Consider the following 19,068-nt stretch of genomic DNA (forward strand, 5'->3'; position numbering starts at 1 on the left):
CTGTTCCAGTTGTGATTGTTGGTTTTGAGCTTTAGTTACGCAGCAGGCCTTCCACAAGCCTACTATGGTGTGGCTGACTTATCTGGAAGTATTTCAGATTCAATACAAAAGGAGCTTCATACTCAGCTTGAAAAGCTGCTTTGATGTATTGTGTGTGCAAGGGTGGGATAGCTTCCAAGTATGTTCAGACTCATCATTATGCTATTGTGTAGAAAACACTTTGTTTCAGTTTGAAAATCGGTAAGGATGTTTTGGCTAAACTTTGATGATGAGATCAAGTGCTTAGAATTGGAAATATTTCTGTAAAATGGTTGCAGGACAGTGTTAGTGTGTGACTTAAAGCACAATTACAAAATGCTACCAAACCTAATACAAAGACAAGAGTTTTAAAAACAAATCAACCCATTTTAATGTTTAATTCTTTGTCACCATGCAATTAAGACAATTTGCAGAGTAGAGTCAGATTTCTTGTGCCAAGAGTGAGAAAGAAATAGCATAAACCAAAACTGAATTATGGTCTGACAAAGAGGAGAGTCAGGGGAGAATGAAAGAGATGTATTCATTAAGGCATTTGGCATGGTATTAGTCATATGCCGTGAGGAATCATGCCTGCTATATTGCCTACCATACTGTTGACCATTATTTTTTGAAAGATCCAACAGTTTGAATGGAAATGCTAAATTATGAAGAAAGCCTTAAGGCATTAATTTGTAGTGTGTGAGAGAACAGTTCTAGATGCCCTTTTCTGAAACATCAGCTTTGCCAAAAGAGAAATAATGCTGCTGACAGGTGCTTTACTTGAATTGTCACAGGATTTGCAAAGTAAGAAACGGAGTCAAAACACAAAGGATATACGAATGCACAGATTGTTTGTTAGTAGTTGGTGAAGGGTTGATTCCCTTTGTGTTCAACATGGACCTCTGAATTTATTGCTGTTGGAGGAGCTAGAAGAGTGTAACTGCTTTCTCTTGCTCTGAAGTACCATGTTTCTAGGCTGGGGAAAGCTCCATTGTCTTGGTAACACACCACAAAAGTTTTTGCAGAGCTCTTTCTGCATTGCAGAGCAGAACTTGGCAAGGACAAAGGTGTCCCGAGTTGGATGGCTATACAGTGCAGGTACACAGAAGGCCCAGAGAAACCGCTTCAGGCACCTATCATCCTTATACAATATCATGGTACAAGCATGGAAGGGACTGAGTTCACCTTGGTGTGATTTCTGGTTTCCCCTAGCACCTCATACCCATGCCTATTATGTGGAAGAAAAATGAGCTTTTCTTCAAAGTCATGAGTAAAGAAAGTGCATTTCTGTGGGGCAGTGAGATCTGGGAAATGTTTTGAACATGGTGTAGTATTTAAACATACTACACATTGAATTCACTATTGTAAATTAAAATTCTGAAATTTTATGTGGCTTCCACTAAAATCAGAGCAATTTGGGTCTGCGTAACTAAGATTAATTTCAGCAGACATCCTTAAATACCTCATTGAAAACCAAGCCAAATGTCATGTCAGTGGGTATCCTTGCTGATGTTTCTTTATTCTGTCACTCTGTGATAAATGTTTATTATACAATACACTGTAATTCTTAGAAGAACATTTTTGAGGTTTGTCTTTTTGGATTGAGTAGTTTGGAGGAGTAAGATTTTCTACTAAATCAATGGAATTCTGCAATTGTATAGGTACTGTTTATGCTGATAAATAATGCCTGCTTTTCTTCCCACTCCAAAAATTAGTTACTCACCTAAAATTGGTGATGAAGAGATAAAAAGTGTTCTGAACTTGTCATGCGTACTAAGCCACTGCTTGCTTTCCTTGTGCTTCTTTTCCCATTTGACAGGTCTTTACATTGTCAGTTTTGTGTGTTCAAGGTGATGTATTGCAAATGACAGGAGGGTCTTGGGTTATTGACACATTGAGCACACAGCTGCACCAAGTGCACTGGAGATGGGTGTGCTCAGGCACAGTGGAGAGCCAGGGTCTCATGAGGTAAATGACACTTGATCAACTCGGACTGGAGCACTGGCTAGCATGCAGTGTCCCACAGCCTGCTATGCAAAGAGGATGATGCACTCCTGAAGCAGTATTAGTAGCTTACTGTGTTCCTATAGGGCTTAAAAGCACCGAGCAAGCTTTTAGGCCAGATGCTCAGGCATCTGCGTATCGATGTGAAAACAAGTATATTCAGCGGTGCCTGGAGGAAGTGGCAGCTCAGCCAGTTTGAAGATACCACCTGAGAATTATCACTGAACTAGTAATGGTCTAAAATGAGTTTTCTCTAAGATGCTTTCTCTAGTTTTTCCTATTCCAGTCCAAGAAGGTAAACATAAAAGTCTGAGATGAAAAATTCAAAGTTAAAAATGAAGGCAGGAAATGAAGAACAGCCTTTTGAGTTTGAACATGGATTTCAATCTCATTTTCTTTGTGTAGGAACAAGTAGTGTCTGTGAATAAATTTCAGGCTGGTTTCAGTAGCAAATATTTTCATAGGTTTGTAAGTACTAAATAGTCTTTATCCCAGGATTACCAAAACTGTGTTAGTCAGTCATGTGAGTTCAAGAATTGCTCTTGAATTAAACAGTCACTGTCAGTAATCATAGCCTGAGTTAAGACCAATTTACAGAATGTTTAAGAGGACACATCTTTGATATAAATCATTAGCAAGAAAAGCTATTTCTTAGCAGCCATTCATGAGGTATTTTTGAAGGGCTGTATTTATAAATTCACCTCCTGTGTACATGCCTTTGTAAGCAAACCATGTGCTGTTTGGTACAATCTAGGGACCTCATTCTGCACAGATTTAAAGTCAGCCCCAGGAAGATCCTACAGATGCTGGCTGCCAGAAGCTTGTGCAAGGACAGGTGGAAGCAAGGATGGAGTGTTAACCAGATCAGTCCCATTGACTGCAGGATGGACTCCAGAAGGGAAGAGGGAATGGTTAGCTGGGAGTTAAGGTCGAAGACCAGACACAGCACTGGGAACAAAATTGTTGGGACAGAGAAGTCAGATACCAGCAAGATGATTATTTGTATTCTTTCTAAGCTCTACAGAAAAACAGTATACTGAGGGCAAGGTACATATATGCAAATAAATTATAAGGGTTTTTTTTAAAGCAGTTTGCTTTTTTGTTAATTTTTTTCTTTTTTTCTTCTTTCTCTTATTGAACTCAGGAAAAGCTAGAAAAGGTAGGAGAACATCCCTTCATCTGGCTGTGTATCTATCACTGTCATTTTTTGGCAAAAGTACTGACTGCATCAGCACTGTCAAGTAGTTCCCAAAATCTTGGAAAAATTTAGGAATTGTTAAATAATGATAACACTTCAGAAATTCTTTTTTTCCTGCTGTCAAATAACCTGTCACAACAACACTTGTTATTAATGCTAATATCTGCAGAGCTATAGCTTTGTGCAGGCCTAATTTTTTGCTTCTTTGCTCATAGCCACACAAGTAGAGCAGAAAATTTAGAAGTCTTTGCAGATCTGTGGGTGACAATGACAAGGTAGACAGACATTGGCTTCCTACTTCGACATGTTTTCATACAAAAAATGTATCTTGACAGGTTAATGTCAATCTATTAAGAAAGAATGGAAATAAAAAGAAAATGCACTGTGATATTTTTTATGCAATACTGGCTTGGGGGTTTTTATAACATACTTGACAGTGCCACTTCCAATAACAGCTTTCACTATAGGTCTGACCCCACCATAATTTTGTGGTGGTGCATCTATTTTCTATGATTCTGCAATAACTCCTTTGGAATATATATATTTATGATATGGCTTTATGGATATTTGCAGTATTTTGCTCAACAGTATGGCTGTTAGTGTTAAATTTACTGTTTTACTACACAGAATGCAACAAGAAACATTTTAGTTCTTGCATCAGCTTCGACTTGGCTGATAAGTCTTGGCTTGTGGGAGGCTTTTAGTGAAGTGGTGGTTCTTTTGAGGAGCCTAATATTTTTAGGTGCATGTTCTATGAATGGGCACCTGATCAGTTAAAAACTCCCTATGCAACAGATTGTGGCTGTGCGATGTGTAAGTGGGGCTGTAGCAGGAGCAGGTCAGTTGCAAGGTTTCTTGGTGCCAATATGCAGGTGATCCTGAGCTTTGAACTGCTTGTTGCTTACAGCATGACAGGAAAATGAGAGCATCAAGTTATGCTTTGTTTTTGTGAATGCATCTTGTTTTGCAGCCTAACAACCATGTATTTCTGACAGTGGTTAGTTACGCTTGCATGGTTACATAAATTTAACTGATGTTTTACTTAAAAATTGGTTCTTTATGTAAAGTTGACTTTCCTTTAGGAGAGTGTTTGTAAAACCGCTATGTTTCTCTATGCCTTTTAGATGGGTTTATTTTTCAGTGAAATATAAGATATGAAATTCAGATTTGAGTAGGCAAAGGGCTCAACAGAAAAACATGAATTTGAATGAAGTTCTTTCAGTAATTTTTTGTTTCCCTTTCTCTTTCCATAATGAATAATTGATAACCATTTCACAGGAGCAATTAGTCATTCCAAAGGTTCAAGTATGAAAGGTAATTGCTTTTCTGCAATAACAGCAGCATTTGCCATAATAATGGGGGAGGAAAAACCAAACTGCACATGTGAATCAGTAACACCTGTGTTGTGTGAGGCTATTATCTACCACTGCTGAGCTGTATTTGTGTCCCTTTTGTCTCTTTGACTAATTGCTGCAATTGAACTTTTATTGAAATTTAATGTTCTTCCAAATGGCGAGTAAAGTCCTATTAGTTCCTTGGAAACCAGCTTTAATTGTGTGCGAGAGATCTTTGTATGGTACAGAGGAAAGTGAGGAGCAAAGAAGAAACTATCTGCTTTGAAAAAGCTTGCAGGGCATGATTTCCATAATAATATGCTTTAATTATTCAGCTTCAGTCATGCTTTTCAGGTACCTTTTGGAGAATATTATAGCCTTTCCAAGGTATAGCTGCAGTTGTTGGCTCCCTGAGCTGGGACATTCCCCACTTCAGCATGGGAAAATATACTAAACAGTAACCTTGTATGTGCAGATAGAGAGTGGGAATAAAGCAGGAAAATATTCCTACTTTTAAGCATGTTTTTTTACCGTCGGTGTCTTAATGACGTCTAGTAAAAATTTTTATCTGGATTTTGCTGCATTTGTACATTTGTCTGCATTTTTTCTGTGTCTGTTTATCTTAAATATGTGACATGTCACTGGCTGTCTTCCTGTATGAATGGGAGGTTTTCACATCCTCTGACAGTCCTTCCTAACCTCCAACTCTGCCACCAGCTCAGATTTTGGGTCAGGACTATGCCAAGAGTATTTTAAACTTGACGGAGTATCAAAGTCTCACTGCTTGCATTCACTGAAGGAAAAGATCAGCAGTGCAGTTGCATTTGTAACAGATTAAACAAACCTTAAAAGGGCACTGTAAAATAACTTCAGCAGTTAAGACGACGACTGTCATTATACTCTCCTCTGCATCTGGCAAGCTCAACAACCTCTCTGCAAGTCTGTACAAATACTGCTGCATTATTTACAAAGAGCAACGGAGATATGAGCTAAAAATAATTCTGAATAAATATTTTTTAAAGGAGACAGCCAAAGCTCCCTGTGTTCAAAGAGGACGGCTTTTCAGAAAGGATGACTTTGTGGAAAAATAACTGCGCAAAGAACTTGAATGTTGCATAAACCTTATTTTTCTTTACAGACATTGAGCTATAGGGATCTGCTTCAATCATGTACAGCGAACTACAGTTCTAAAGCTCCAGTGGAGCACCTCTACACTAGCAACTGTGATGATGTGACAAGAAGCCTGTATTATTTCTGCTCAAACTGAAAGCCCAACTTGCAATTACCAGAATGCAAGGTTCCCCAAACAGACAAAAAATAATCCACATTCAGTAAAATGAACCAAACAAGTACTCAAGACCACTGACTATCAGGACTTTTTTTTCCTCTTTAATCAGTGTCAGTTTTTCTAGATCCCTGAATTAAGCTGCATTACTTTCCAGATTAGGTCTCATTTTCAATTTAAAATTAAAATTTTCTTCATGCAAATTAGATTTTCGTAATACACATACGAGTGTGTGTATATATATAGAAAAGTCAGCCATACTAATCCGCATATATCTGTGTCCGTCATAGATAAAACAGTTATTTAAAGGTTTTATTTTGGTTATGTTTAACTTGTGAAATTAACTGTAATATTGTTGTAGGGTGGTCACACTGCAGCTAAGACTGAGGTGATGTTCAAAATGCTCGTGCTGCAAACGTGTTACACCTGGGTCACAAAATTTCTGTGTAAAATTTTTACACAGAATGCTTCCTCTGTATTCTGCAGGGTATAACCATCATCGCATCTGTGAAAACCAAAGGCAGAAGTCTCCTGAATTCTACAGCAGAACAGCATCCGAATCAAATGTGTATTTGAACAGTTTCCATTACCCAGATCGCAGTTACAAGGACCACACCTTTGATACATTAAGCTTAGACAGTTCTGACAGTATGGAGACAAGCATATCGGCATGCTCACCAGATAACATTTCCAGGTAAATCATCTTTCTTTCTGAAGGAACAGTCATCGGGTTACAGTGAAAAAAGAATATGTACAAGTTGATGCTATGATAATGTGAATGCTGCTAACTGGTTAAGAAAATATAAGATCATTAGACAAGCACAATATTTAGTGTAATATTTGTGTAGCCCTTCATAATCAGGTTTAACTATCACCTCACATGTTTATTTGAAGATGGAAAATAAGAATAGCACATAGCCTCTCCATAATGTTGAAGGCCACGGAGAAATCAGTGTCAGTCCTGAACTGAAATTATGAAGCTGTCAATGCTCTTTTCAGAGTGGGCGATACCTGAGCTTCCTTCCCTGGTCTCTACAGGGAAGGAATTTCCTGTGATAGGAAATTTCTCGAAGACATCTGCTGGCGATGAAGAACACTTGTTGTGCAAGTCCAGCATGTTAACTTATTAGAGCCTTATGCTGAAACACATAGGGCTCCTCCAGTGGTCTTTTTTACCCTTTCTCTTTCCTGGATCAGTAATAATGAAGATACGACATCGAAAGGCTTATGGCGCTCAGCTGCTTTTCTCATCCTCAGAGGCTGACAGCTCAGACACTGTGCCTCAGATGAAAGGAACATCAATGATCTGTGTTAAAAAAGAAGTCCAGCTGAGTCTCAAAATTGTTTGCAAACAATTTTCTTCTGACAGTCTGGTTTTAATTATAGTACTTTCATTTCTGCTCACTGTCCTGCCCCAACAGTTTCACAAGCATAAGTGGAGGCTGATAATTAAGTACAACATTGTCACAGCATTAAAAATCCCCTGTGAAACACAAGGACAGCTTTTAGCATGTTGTGTTTTATTCAGCATCTGTTTCCTGTAACAGGGTATCAGCCCACTGATTTCCTCTTGTAGTCTTTGTCACTGCAATGTGGACTGCATTAGGACTTATGTTTTGAGAATTTCTGCTTTAGATACACAGTGGGCAAGTTTCTGATAGCTGGAGATGGTATGGGAATTAACTCTTATCTGTGCAGTGATCTAACATGTCAGTGGTTGAAATCTGCTTCTCTTTGGCTTGACTCTCTGACCGTTTTGGAGGAATATGGCATATGTCTGAGCTACCTTGGGGCCATCCTGTAAATGGAATCTCCAGCCCAGGAGAGGGGAGCCCTGACAGCTGTTGAATTTCACTGGTGCCATTTGCTCTTCTGCCTCCCAGTGCTCTTCTACAACTTCCAGCCGATGATGGCAGAAAAAAAACCTGAAAGACAAAACCCTAAACCAATCTAAAAAACAGGAAAGGACCCATTACAACACATCTTTCAGTGTCTCAAAAGACAAGCTTTGGTGAGGAAAGAAAAGAGTCTGTGCTGATTTTGTTGATAAAACATAGAAGATAGGCAGTTAGTTTTCCTTGACAAAAATTCCCTTAAGCAAAATTAATTGAGGTTAATTTTGATTGTGTTCAAGAATCTTTGCTAGCTATATCAGACTTTAAAGTACCTACTGCACTGAACTGAATGAAAACAGTATTAACTCCATTCTTAAGCTGGTTTGTGTTGGATCACATGTCTTTAATATGATGCTATGCTAAAAAATACTAAGTATTCTTTTAAATAACTCAGATTTTTGGGGGTTCTTTGCAGTGCTAGCACTTCAAATGTTGCGAGAATAGAAGAGATGGAGAGACTTCTGAAACAAGCACATGCTGAAAAGACTAGGCTGCTTGAGACCAGGGTAAGCATAATTTTGTGAGTAAAACAAAGAGTGGGAATGTTAGATAATATCCTCCTAAATGCAACATTGGGCCCTAGACAATTTACACCTAATAGACACTTAAAAAATTACTTCTCTCCCCTTAGTTTGGTCTGGTTTCACCCTCATAGTACATCTTTGAGCCCATATGCAATAGCTCATTAAGAAGAGCCTTCATTTCTGGAATGGTAATATTTGCGATTTTGATTCCAATTCTTGGTCTACTTTGCTGGATATATATTTCTGACTGCTTAAGAGGCAAAAAGGTATTTAGTCCTAGGTTAGAAACTACATTGCCAACTATAGTTTCACATATAATTGAAGTTCTGCATGTGCTGTGGTGTTTAGGAACGGGAGATGGAAGCTAAAAAACGAGCTCTGGAGGAAGAGAAGCGCCGCAGAGAACAACTGGAGAAAAGATTGGAAGAAGAAACTAGCCAAAGGCAAAAATTAATTGAAAAGGAAGTCAAAATACGTGAGAAACAAAGAGCACAGGTGAGATATGTTGACATGAAATGTTTAAGTGCAAGAGTTCCCCTTGATATACTGAAGGGACCAAGTGTGTTTCTGCGAATGGTACGCAGAACTGCTTTCAGTGGTATAGATGGATTTAGTATTTCTGAGGTGTAACTGTGTTGCTAGAAGTATGTTTGGGCTCTTGGAGGCTTAGATAGATGTCTGAGTATTCATTTAAAGCTAAAGAATAACATAGATACTATGTTATAGTATCTATAGATACTATTTAGCATCTTACATCTAAAGTATAAATAGTAATCCTATAAGGTTTATTAGTGAGTATGGGCAGAGCAGAATTTTTTAGCCTGAAAACCAGAAATTTGTGTGTTCATTTTTATAAACGATTGGTGGTTGTTTTCTTTCTTTTAATAAATACAATATCTTGGAATGCTTCCAAATACTTGACTGAAAACAATACCGATGAAGAAGCTTTTCCAGTTCCACATCTACTGTAGAGAGGACATGGGTTATTTTTCTAATGTTACTTGGACTACACCACATGAGACACACTATTTAATTAGAACAGTGTCGTACATCTTACTTCTTATTAGGATTTAAAGGTATCTTGAGCTTTCTTTAAGCTTACAGGTCTTACCTATTTGTTTATTCCACCACAACTAAGAAGATCTACATAGTACAGCAAATAGACTAGGTAGTCATTTTATCATTAGTATAGTATAGCAAGACAATATCTCCATCTTAATATATGTATCCGAGTGTGGAAGATTCCGTATCATATTTGAATATCTTTGTTTTTACCTGTTCTACCTTTACTACCTTTTGTTTCATGAGTTGTTGTTATATTTTTTAAGAAAAATTCCTACATAACTTGCTTTTCTAATAGATAAACACTAAATCAGAACAAAAGGATAACCCCAAAGGAACTTTAAGGTGTTTCTGGGTAAACATTTACATTCCTTTGTTTTTATATAAAATGTAATTACCAGATACAAAATTTTCATGTGTACTTTACTTTTTTCTAAGCAATTTTAATGACAATTCAAGTATGGTGTAAACAACAATTCAATGCTTGTATCTTTATCCCAAACTGGAGCATTTATGTGTTGTAATAGAATGCCCTATCAGTTACTGCTAATTGGCAGTCTTGGCAGGGAGGCTGAAGACTGACTTGGCAGGAAGACAAAATGTATGTCAGAAATAACTAGGATATTTTGTTAATTTTTTGCTTTCCTTTATACAGTAAGAACCCTGTTTTTATTTTTTTCCAGCACTTCCTGACACTTAGAAATGTAAACTAGGGGAGGGAAATCCAGCTTTGTACTTGCCAAAGCTGGTGCCAGCTTGTATCATACAGGACTGCAGATTTTAGAAGAGCGCTAAGAGTTCTTGCAGGCAACACAGCTCCCATTGCGTCAAGAGGTTCTCGAGAATGCAGTGAGGGAAAGTCCCTTTGATTTTGACTCACAGTGGGATTTAACAGGCTAACTTTAGGGCATGGAGCAGGGGCAGATAAGATTCTTCAGGTCACTGACTTCTCTGGAATCAGGGGGGAGAGAGAGAGGAGAGAGATGCTCCTTACATGGGTCATCCAAAGAACCTAAATTCACTGAATCTCCCTGCGACGTAGCCTCTGTCTGCCTTGACTGCAGCAGGAGCCTTGGGAGACTTGTCTTCCTTATTTAAAATGAAGGGGATGTCTGCATAGACAGAAAACGAGCATATTCCCTCAGCTGGCCGAGTTCCCAAATCACTACCTCCTCCTGCTGGTTCCCCCAGCTGACGCTATCCAGGCTTGATGCAGAGTCTTGAACTGCAATCAAGAATGAGGCACCACTTCCTGTGCTGCTTTGCTGTCTCTTGCAGAGGGGTGCACTTCAGCTCTGTATGCTGAATTGCTGACTGTGAGCTAGATACCCCATTTAATTCATTCAGAAGAAAATAATTCCATTTTGTTCACAGAAATCTCTGTGAAAACTAACTAGCAATTACAGTTCACTCATTATTAATTTTTCTTCTAATAGCATGTTATTTGTCTTATATTTGTATCATACTTTACATGAAAATACATCTAGCAGTAAAATATTAATCAGATAGATATGCATAGTGAGTATCTAGCCCAGAGAAATAAAGGGTTTGCTTAACATCATGCACTTCATCTAATGCAGCAACACACCTTTACATTTAATTGTTTTAATTCTAAAGCAGACTTTCTATGCTGTGGCCCCTGTTATACCAGCTTATCAACTGATGATTTCAAGAAACTCCTATGCTCTAATCTTGCTTTTATAAAGTTATTCAACACTTTGTAAAGATACAAGTTCTAAGGATTTTTCTTATCAACAAAATTAGGGCTGCAGCAAAAGCTCTTTATTTTTCTTACATTCATTCTTAGAATGTAAGTTATGTCTGCACAGCAGAAAGAGTAAAGGAGAAGTTACGACTTCTGTTAAAAATAATATCATTTTCTTCTCTTTACTGTAGGCCCGTCCCTTGACTCGCTATTTGCCTGTTAGGAAAGAAGACTTTGACCTACGAAGTCACATCGAAACAGCTGGTCACAACATAGAGACCTGTTACCACGTCTCCCTCACAGAGAAGACCTGCCGAGGCTTTCTGATTAAGATGGGAGGAAAAATTAAAACATGGAAAAAACGGTGGTTTGTTTTTGACAGAAACAAGAGAACTTTTACTTATTATGCAGGTAGGTTGCAGGATCACTACTAGGGTACATCTGCCCCTCTGTTTTCCTATCAGCTGAGTTATGAACATGCCCTGAAAAAGACTTACATTTCCATTTCACTGGGTGTTTCACACGTACGCATAGAGCTTGTGCAATCCCTACCCTATAGTGTTGAATTGTAACGCCAGGTAAGGCAGAAATGAGCGTAACAGACAAAGGGAGACATGTGGATAGGCAAGAGTTAAAAACAGATCATCAGGTCCCCAGTAGACAGAATAATGGCTCCACATGATTTATTTTTAAATATTACGTACTTTCCCTAGTGACAGAGTGATTTCTTGTACCCTTCATATAAGAATATAATTTATTACACTTACCATGAAAATTAAATGGAATGCTCCTGCAGTCCCATTCCTTGATGTGCTGAAAAATCTTTCAGGAAATTAAATACTCAGGAGCAGACTTTTTGAATTTGCCATATTTTGAGGGTCTAAGGAACTTCAAACTGAAATTGATGGTAGGGGTATGCATTGCTCAGTCCATCATTTTTAAAATGCATTTGAATTCATTACATTCATTCATTACACACCCACTGAATATTTCTTTACCAGTTTGCAGTAATAATATGAAGAATGTGACAAACATTTTTCTTTTTTCTTTTTTTTTTTTTTTTTTTTTTTTTTTTTTTAACATCTGGTTTTTTGTTTCTTTTTTTTTTTTTTTTTTTTTTTTTTTTTTTATTTTGTTCTTAACATCTGGTTTATTGGTTAGCAAGGCCTGTAACATATAGTAGTGTTCCCATCTGGTACTGATATTTGTTTATTTATTTTTAGTGGTTATGTTAATAGTTAACAGTTTCAGTCTTGAGTGCAGTATAGTTGTCATAATGCAATTTCAATTACCAAAGAAAACTTTTCATAATGCCTCAAGGACTCCAGCCAACAAACGTAGTTTCATGAGACTTCTGTACCAGCTGTACAAAAATGCAGCTGCTGGTGCGAGTGCTGATCTGTCTAGATCTTACATATATAGTAGACTTCCAAAATAAATATTGATGTTGCAAATATGGAGTAATTGAACTTTAAGTGAATATACTGCTATATTGTTTTAGTTCTGCAAGTGTACTGACCAAAAAACTTACCCTGAGGTCTAACAACTCAGTACAGGGACTGAAGCATCAGCACTTTCTGACCTGAAACATACAGGGAACTCTATAAAGACTGTTATGATGGGAGCTTGTGGGTACCTGGAATGTTCTTGTAACCAAGACCCCAGGTGGGGCTTGAAAGGAGAGCGGATCACTGTTTGCTTGTACTGCAGAGACAGTATACTTTGTATAGTATTTCATTTAGCTTAGTATAATGTGTACCATAATCTTATACCTCAGTACTTCTGCTGGTCCCCTGGGGCCTGGCAAGGAGGTTCCCAATGCTGTATCATTTGGTCTTTGGGATTTCTTTTTGCCCTCATATGATGCTTTCAAAAATGCCTGCACCTACTGCCAGGATGTAAGCTGACATTCCTGAGTGTTCAAACTGACAGCAGAATCTCTCATGGGACTGATAAAGATGTTCTGCATGGCTGTTCATTGTTAATGTGATGCTAACCTGGGGTCAGAATGCATTACATTCCACTAACATAAAAGTACTGGGAGTGGAAGGAAGTTTGTCCTTCGGTGTTGGATGCCGCTGTGATCTTAACCCCTTTGAGATTATTTAACAATTTCTTTACCAATTGCAGGAAAACAGAGAGTCCTGTAGATGCTTATGCTCCATTCCTTTTCTTTGTAAAACATTATAGTTGTGACTGTTGAGAAATTCAGTCTGTATCTTCCTTGCCCTAATGATTCACTAGCTAATGCTGGGACAGAAGGCAGTATCAGATGATGTCTAAAATAGTGTAGAATCAACCTCCTGCAAGCATCTACTTCTTTCTGTTGTCTTCAAAGGGAGATTGTCAGCTGTGTCTCCATTTTGCATATCAAATGCACCCTTTATTTCAGCTTTGCTGCAGTGGAATATTGCTATCAGAAACACGGTACCACTGGATAACAACCTCCTCCTTGTTAGCAGCCTCCCTGGAGTTACTATTCCATACAGGCGTTCCTACCTCAGGTGCTCCAAAGCAAATGGGGAATTCCTTTTCTCAACAGGGACAAACTGCATCTAATTAATTTGGCTTTTACCTGGGGTGTCAGTGCAAACAGACAATGCTGATGCTGCAGCTGGTACCCAGGAGCTTTTACCCTCCTGTAAACTTTTCCATGTGTCACAGCTTATAGAAACTTGCCTACAATCGGCTAACCTCACAGCATTTTTTAGTAAGTACAAGCATAAATGATGTTATAATGTAAAGCTACTGCTACCAAATTGTATTTCAAGTTTGCTCATCATAATAGTTTTCCTTTGAAGGGAAACTGTAGGTCTTGGCCTGTGAGCTAGGTAAAGCCTGGCTGGTTTTCATGGACTTAGATCATTGGATGTATCTCAGAGACATCTGTCCTTTTGTTGGCTAATACCAGCCGTAGTGTTCAGATACTTCAGTGAAAGGGGTGACTTGCAAAGAGATGAGGAAATTGCAAAAACTTCATTTCCTTGAAAACCATGTGGAAAATAAACATATAAAAGTAGGAAATGCTTGAAATGCAGGAAAACTGACCAGCTAGTAAGAAATGTTGAAACTTCTATGGGCTTTCACAAGCAGAAGTGTTAATCCAGTTACTTATCAGCTGAACATATATGGAAATGCACATTAAGATTTTGCTTCTCAAAGTACTGTTCATTTCAGTTCTCAAGTTATTCTCTCTTTTCCTTTTTAGACAAACATGAAACTAAGTTAAAAGGTGTAATATATTTTCAAGCTATTGAGGAAGTCTATTATGATCATCTAAAGAATGCATACAAGGTAAGCTTTGCTATTTTAACAGAGTATCATGGCAGAACCCAAAGTATGGTAGCTGCTGTAATGTCAAAGGGGGGATCTGACATTACTAAAAAAAAAAAAGATATAACAACACAAATAAAAACCCCAAACCAAACCAAGAGTGGAAGAAAAGGAAGATGAAGCTAGATCACTGATTAACGCTGTTGTTGGTTTTTTGTTGGTATGGTTTTTGTTGGTTGGGGTTGTTTGGGTTTTTTTTATATACTAATGAAAGCAGAGATAAGAGTGTCTACCTGCCAAGTGGGATTTGCTGAGAGAATTCCTTAGTCCGGTGGTGAGACCACAGAAATCAGTGGCATTAGCAAATTAATGGATGGCTGTATGCATCTGTCACAGGCAGGGAGTTAACTGGTACCGGCAGCTCATGGCCCCCCCTGCCTCTCTTCTGTAACTTAAATGAGCTGTGAACAAGCTGAATATATCCTTGGCTCTTGGATTTGTGAAACCCAAGGTGGTTTTTGACCACTGTACAGTGCGTGGGAATTATTTGGGCATGAAACTACAGTTTGGAGCTGTGTACTATTCTGTAATAACCTAGTGGAAATACATTGTAAAAAGTGTTTATGGTGGATACAAACACTTAAAACACGTCTCTGCTTCCAGTGCTGCAATGCAGGATGCAGTGGTACAGCACTTTGCATTTCATCTTTCTTCTTAACACTATTGTAAATTTTCTTGCAAGTAATTACATTTCTAGTACCAATAAATGGCTTTGATTTCTTTCTTTTGATATGCTTCTTCCTGTTTCACTTTAGAGTCCCAACCCGTTGCTCACTTTCAGTGTTAAGACACATGACCGGATATACTATATGGTTGCTCCTTCGCCAGAAGCCATGAGGATATGGATGGATGTTATTGTTACAGGCGCAGAAGGCTACACCCACTTCATGTTATAATAAAAGGGGGCAATAGGGCATACTGCAATAACGTAACATATGAAGTTAGCCATATGTAGTGAAATCTGAAAAGCCAGTGAATACTTTGAAACATCCTCCTTATGATGTGCACCTGAAACCTCAGAATGAGAGGGGTTTACAAAGGCATTGAAAAGGGGGGCGGGGGGGAAGGGGTTTACTTCTTTTAGTTGATCTTTATAGGAATGAAAGAGCTGAACCGTTGAGAGAACCGTAGTGCTCCAAAACAGATAATCAGGCAGTTTTAATTACAGCATCTTGATTGAATGATAATTTCCTACAAATTCACTTACACAGAGAACATCTTCATAAATTCATACTAAACAGTTTACAAATGTGTGTGCTCTCATCAGGATGCAACAATTCTAGTAACGGAACAAAAAGTTGTAATAAGCATATATTTTAATATGCAGCATTTGACATTTATAGATGATTAGGTGGCTTAAAAACTTGTTAGTCAAGTACTTTATAAAAAGATAAAAAAGCAACCCTAAGGTACACACAGTTCTTGCCTTAGTAGTTAAGTATTACAACAGAGCCAAAGAGTTACACGATTCCCTTATCATAATGTTTTCATGTTAGTTGTACCTAACTTTCTGTAAGGGGACAGTGCCAAAACTCTTCATGATTTTTAATGTAATTAAATTGTTACAATATTCTGTGCGTTCAAACACTAACACCAACTGTATGTTTAAAGTGTGCATCTGTGGAGCTCAACAAAAAAAGAGAAGGATAGCTTTATAAAGATGCATTTTTCCACATGGATATGAAATGGAAACACATATTCCTCATAAGGAGTTGTTTGGGTTTTTTAAATTTCCTTGCTCAATAGAATGAGGTGATTTTAGCCCCTACAGCAATTTTCTTTCATCTAGTAAGGTCACAGTGTGGTTCTAACCTTACTTCGTCCTAGGTGAAAGCTTTGCTGAAACCTCTAAAACACTGGTTCCTTTGAAGCCAGCATCAAAAACTCTACCTAAATTCTTCGGAGCCAATTTTTCAGCCCCAGAGAGTGTTTGTTTTTTGGCTTTGGTTTTGGTTTTTTTATGCATATCTGCACAGAATAATGCTGTCAAATAGAATAAATAGAGAGAGGCAAGTTTTAAGAGTTTACGCTAAGCAGTGTATGAGTAAAAAAACCCTGAAAATTTCAAGTGGTGGAGATTGAGATTCATAAAACAACAAAAATACTAAGGGTGCTGTGGTCTCCTATTTTAAAGTCACTTTCATGTCCTCAAGTAATAGTGCAAAAGCATAAATTATTTGAACTAAACTTCAAGAAAGTCTCTTATAATACAACTTTAAAGGTTCTATTTCAGTAATCCAAACTTATGTGCTATGTGGTATGTGTAACAGAAGAAAGCACATTAGCCTTTTTTTTTTTTGCCTTGATGAAAAGCTGATGGCTTTTGATGGAACAAATAAAAGACTGAAAGCAGAACAGAAGTATGCTGGCAGAATATTTTGTTATACTTTTTAAACCTTTTATCTGTAATGAACGGGTTGTATTTTTTTGTGGTACACACAGGTGGTAATGGTTGCTGTAGCATGACGAACATCAGTTTTGACTTGAATCATGAAGGGACTGTTACTACAAGATAATTGTTATCATCTGTGCAGATCACAGCTTGTAATCTAATGATTTAAAACACTATCAGAAATTGCTTTGGTTTATATAATTATTATTTTTCCTGATGTATCTTGATTTTACTCCTAAGTATGGTTATAAAGGTTTTCTAATAATGATTTTTGTATCCTGCATGATGCAATGAAGGCATTTCAATAAACATTTTTAAAAACACACTTGGTTTAGATATTCACTGGATGCTTTGTCTTGAGACATTTCTGCCTGTCTTCTAAAAGTTGTATACAGTTGTGCAAGTAATCTTGTATTTCTTAGTAGTGCTTTATCTAACCATCGCATGTGTTTCCACACACAAAAGAGCTCTGGAAAATAGTCTTTCAAGTGGCAGTGAATTTTGGAGTGTAGTGTGTTTACTGCATACATAATGTAATACCTTTAAATTTTCAAACAGGATCATAAAAAATGGATCACCAGCCTTGGATATAGACATATATTTTGTTTAACTGCAACACAGAAATTGCTGAAGTTCAAGGGTTTCCCAGTCTTCCCAGTATTTGACATAGACATGACTTGAATTGGAGGAATTGCTCACTGTAGAAGCCCATGCAGTTTTATGGTGGGTTTTTGTTTGTTTGTTTTTTTCACTTAGTTTGCTATCATCATCATGAAGCGTGGTGGGTTTTGTAGTAAGGGGTAAGCAAAGCACGGCATTAGGCACCATCTTTCATGGTCTTATGCAAGCCCTCCAAGCTTCCCCCCATGGGAGCCAAGTACTCACCCTAAAGTATTTTTGGCAATTGCAAACCACATAGGCTTGAGTCTTAAAACCTTAGCTACTGCATCCCTTGACCTAAAGCTGATGACAGGTGCTGGCCTTATTGTCCCAAATCAGGGTTCTCCACTCAGTATGCAGACAGCCAATTAACACAGAGTGAAGATAATTTGTTTATTTCATGTTTGCAGAGATGGGTGCTACGTGGTAACTCCACAAAGCTAGCACACCCTCAGCCTGCCAGCTATCCACTTTTATACATTTCAAACAGTGGAAATCAGTGCTCGCTGTTTACTTCACAGTCTGTCTACAATTATATCTCATGTGTTCTCTCACCTGTTTAAAGATGGTATGTATTTCACAACACATGTTCCGTAAGTAGGGGTCTCGTATCTCAGGGGGTATGATTTTTAGTAGTATAATGAAACAAGTTCCTTTAGGAACACAGTTATCTTCCATTTTGCTAGTTTTTTTCAAGATTACTTTTGCCTTCCTGCTCTTTCTGAAGTTAGTTGTTACTTGTCTTCTGATCCAGATGGTTCATGTATCAGTTTTCTACCTCTCCTCAAGGTCTGTGAGCTTGTGAGGAAACACGGTTTTTCCTTGCTACATGCAGTTCTAAAGTCAAGATTTTCAAGCTTTCCCACACCACAGTCATTTACAAAATCTTAATTGCTTCGCTGCCAAAGGACAGCCTGACACTTGGCCTGGGAAAACACCTTTACCTTTGCAGGTACTGACCTTTCTTGGTGTTATTTTTCCCTTTCTGGATTGCTGCTATGGCCTATTTGTAAAAGGTACTGTGCATAAAGACCTTGTTTTGGCTGCCATTCCCATACAAATTAGGCTGAGCAGAGATAGGTGGAGAGATGTCAGCTGGTTCAGAGGCCCTGCAGACCAGGCAATGGCCAAGCCCTGATGTTGCTGGAAAGGTGACTTGGGCAGGGACACAAGGGTATTGAAATGTCCTTTCTGGACATCTGGAGGACCATATAGTTACAGGCATCAAATTATCAGAGAATCACAGAATGGTTTGGGTTGGAAGGTACCTTAAAGCTCATCCAGTTCCAAACCTTAAAGCTCATCCAGCTCCAACCCCCTGCCATGGGCAGTGACACCTCACACTAGAGCAGGTTGCTCCAAGCCCCTGTGTCCAACCTGGCCTTGAACACTGCCAGGGATGGGGCAGCCACAGCTTCTCTGAGCACCTCAGCACCTTCATGAAGACCTTCTTCCATATACCCAACCTGAACCTCCCGATTAGGTTTGAACTCATCGCCCCCTGTCCTGTTGCCGCAGCCCCTGATGTTACTCCCCCTCCGGCATGAAGTCGAACGTACGCTTCATAGCAGTTCATTCCCACACGCGTACAGGCAACCTCGACCATGGGGATCTGCAGGCCGGGTCTCGCCAGCCCTGCCAGGTACCCGGAGGGACCC

The 19,068-nt window shown here is 38.4% G+C and overlaps 1 protein-coding gene across 1 annotated transcript in view; it reads left to right on the forward strand.

The window, feature by feature from the left end:
- The window catches only part of PHLDB2 (pleckstrin homology-like domain, family B, member 2), a 54,557-nt gene extending 39,303 nt beyond the window's left edge, over window positions 1–15,254 (forward strand). The window contains exons 13-18 of the mRNA XM_010010623.1: window positions 6,326–6,533; window positions 8,150–8,240; window positions 8,607–8,753; window positions 11,217–11,436; window positions 14,234–14,319; window positions 15,114–15,254. Of these exons, the coding sequence (XP_010008925.1) occupies window positions 6,326–6,533; window positions 8,150–8,240; window positions 8,607–8,753; window positions 11,217–11,436; window positions 14,234–14,319; window positions 15,114–15,254 (893 nt within the window). The remainder of the gene's footprint in view (window positions 1–6,325; window positions 6,534–8,149; window positions 8,241–8,606; window positions 8,754–11,216; window positions 11,437–14,233; window positions 14,320–15,113) is intronic.
- The last annotated feature ends 3,814 nt before the right edge of the window (window positions 15,255–19,068 follow it).

This window comes from Nestor notabilis, unplaced genomic scaffold, assembly GCF_000696875.1.
Source record: "Nestor notabilis isolate BGI_N333 unplaced genomic scaffold, ASM69687v1 scaffold18852, whole genome shotgun sequence".
NCBI lineage: Eukaryota > Metazoa > Chordata > Aves > Psittaciformes > Psittacidae > Nestor > Nestor notabilis.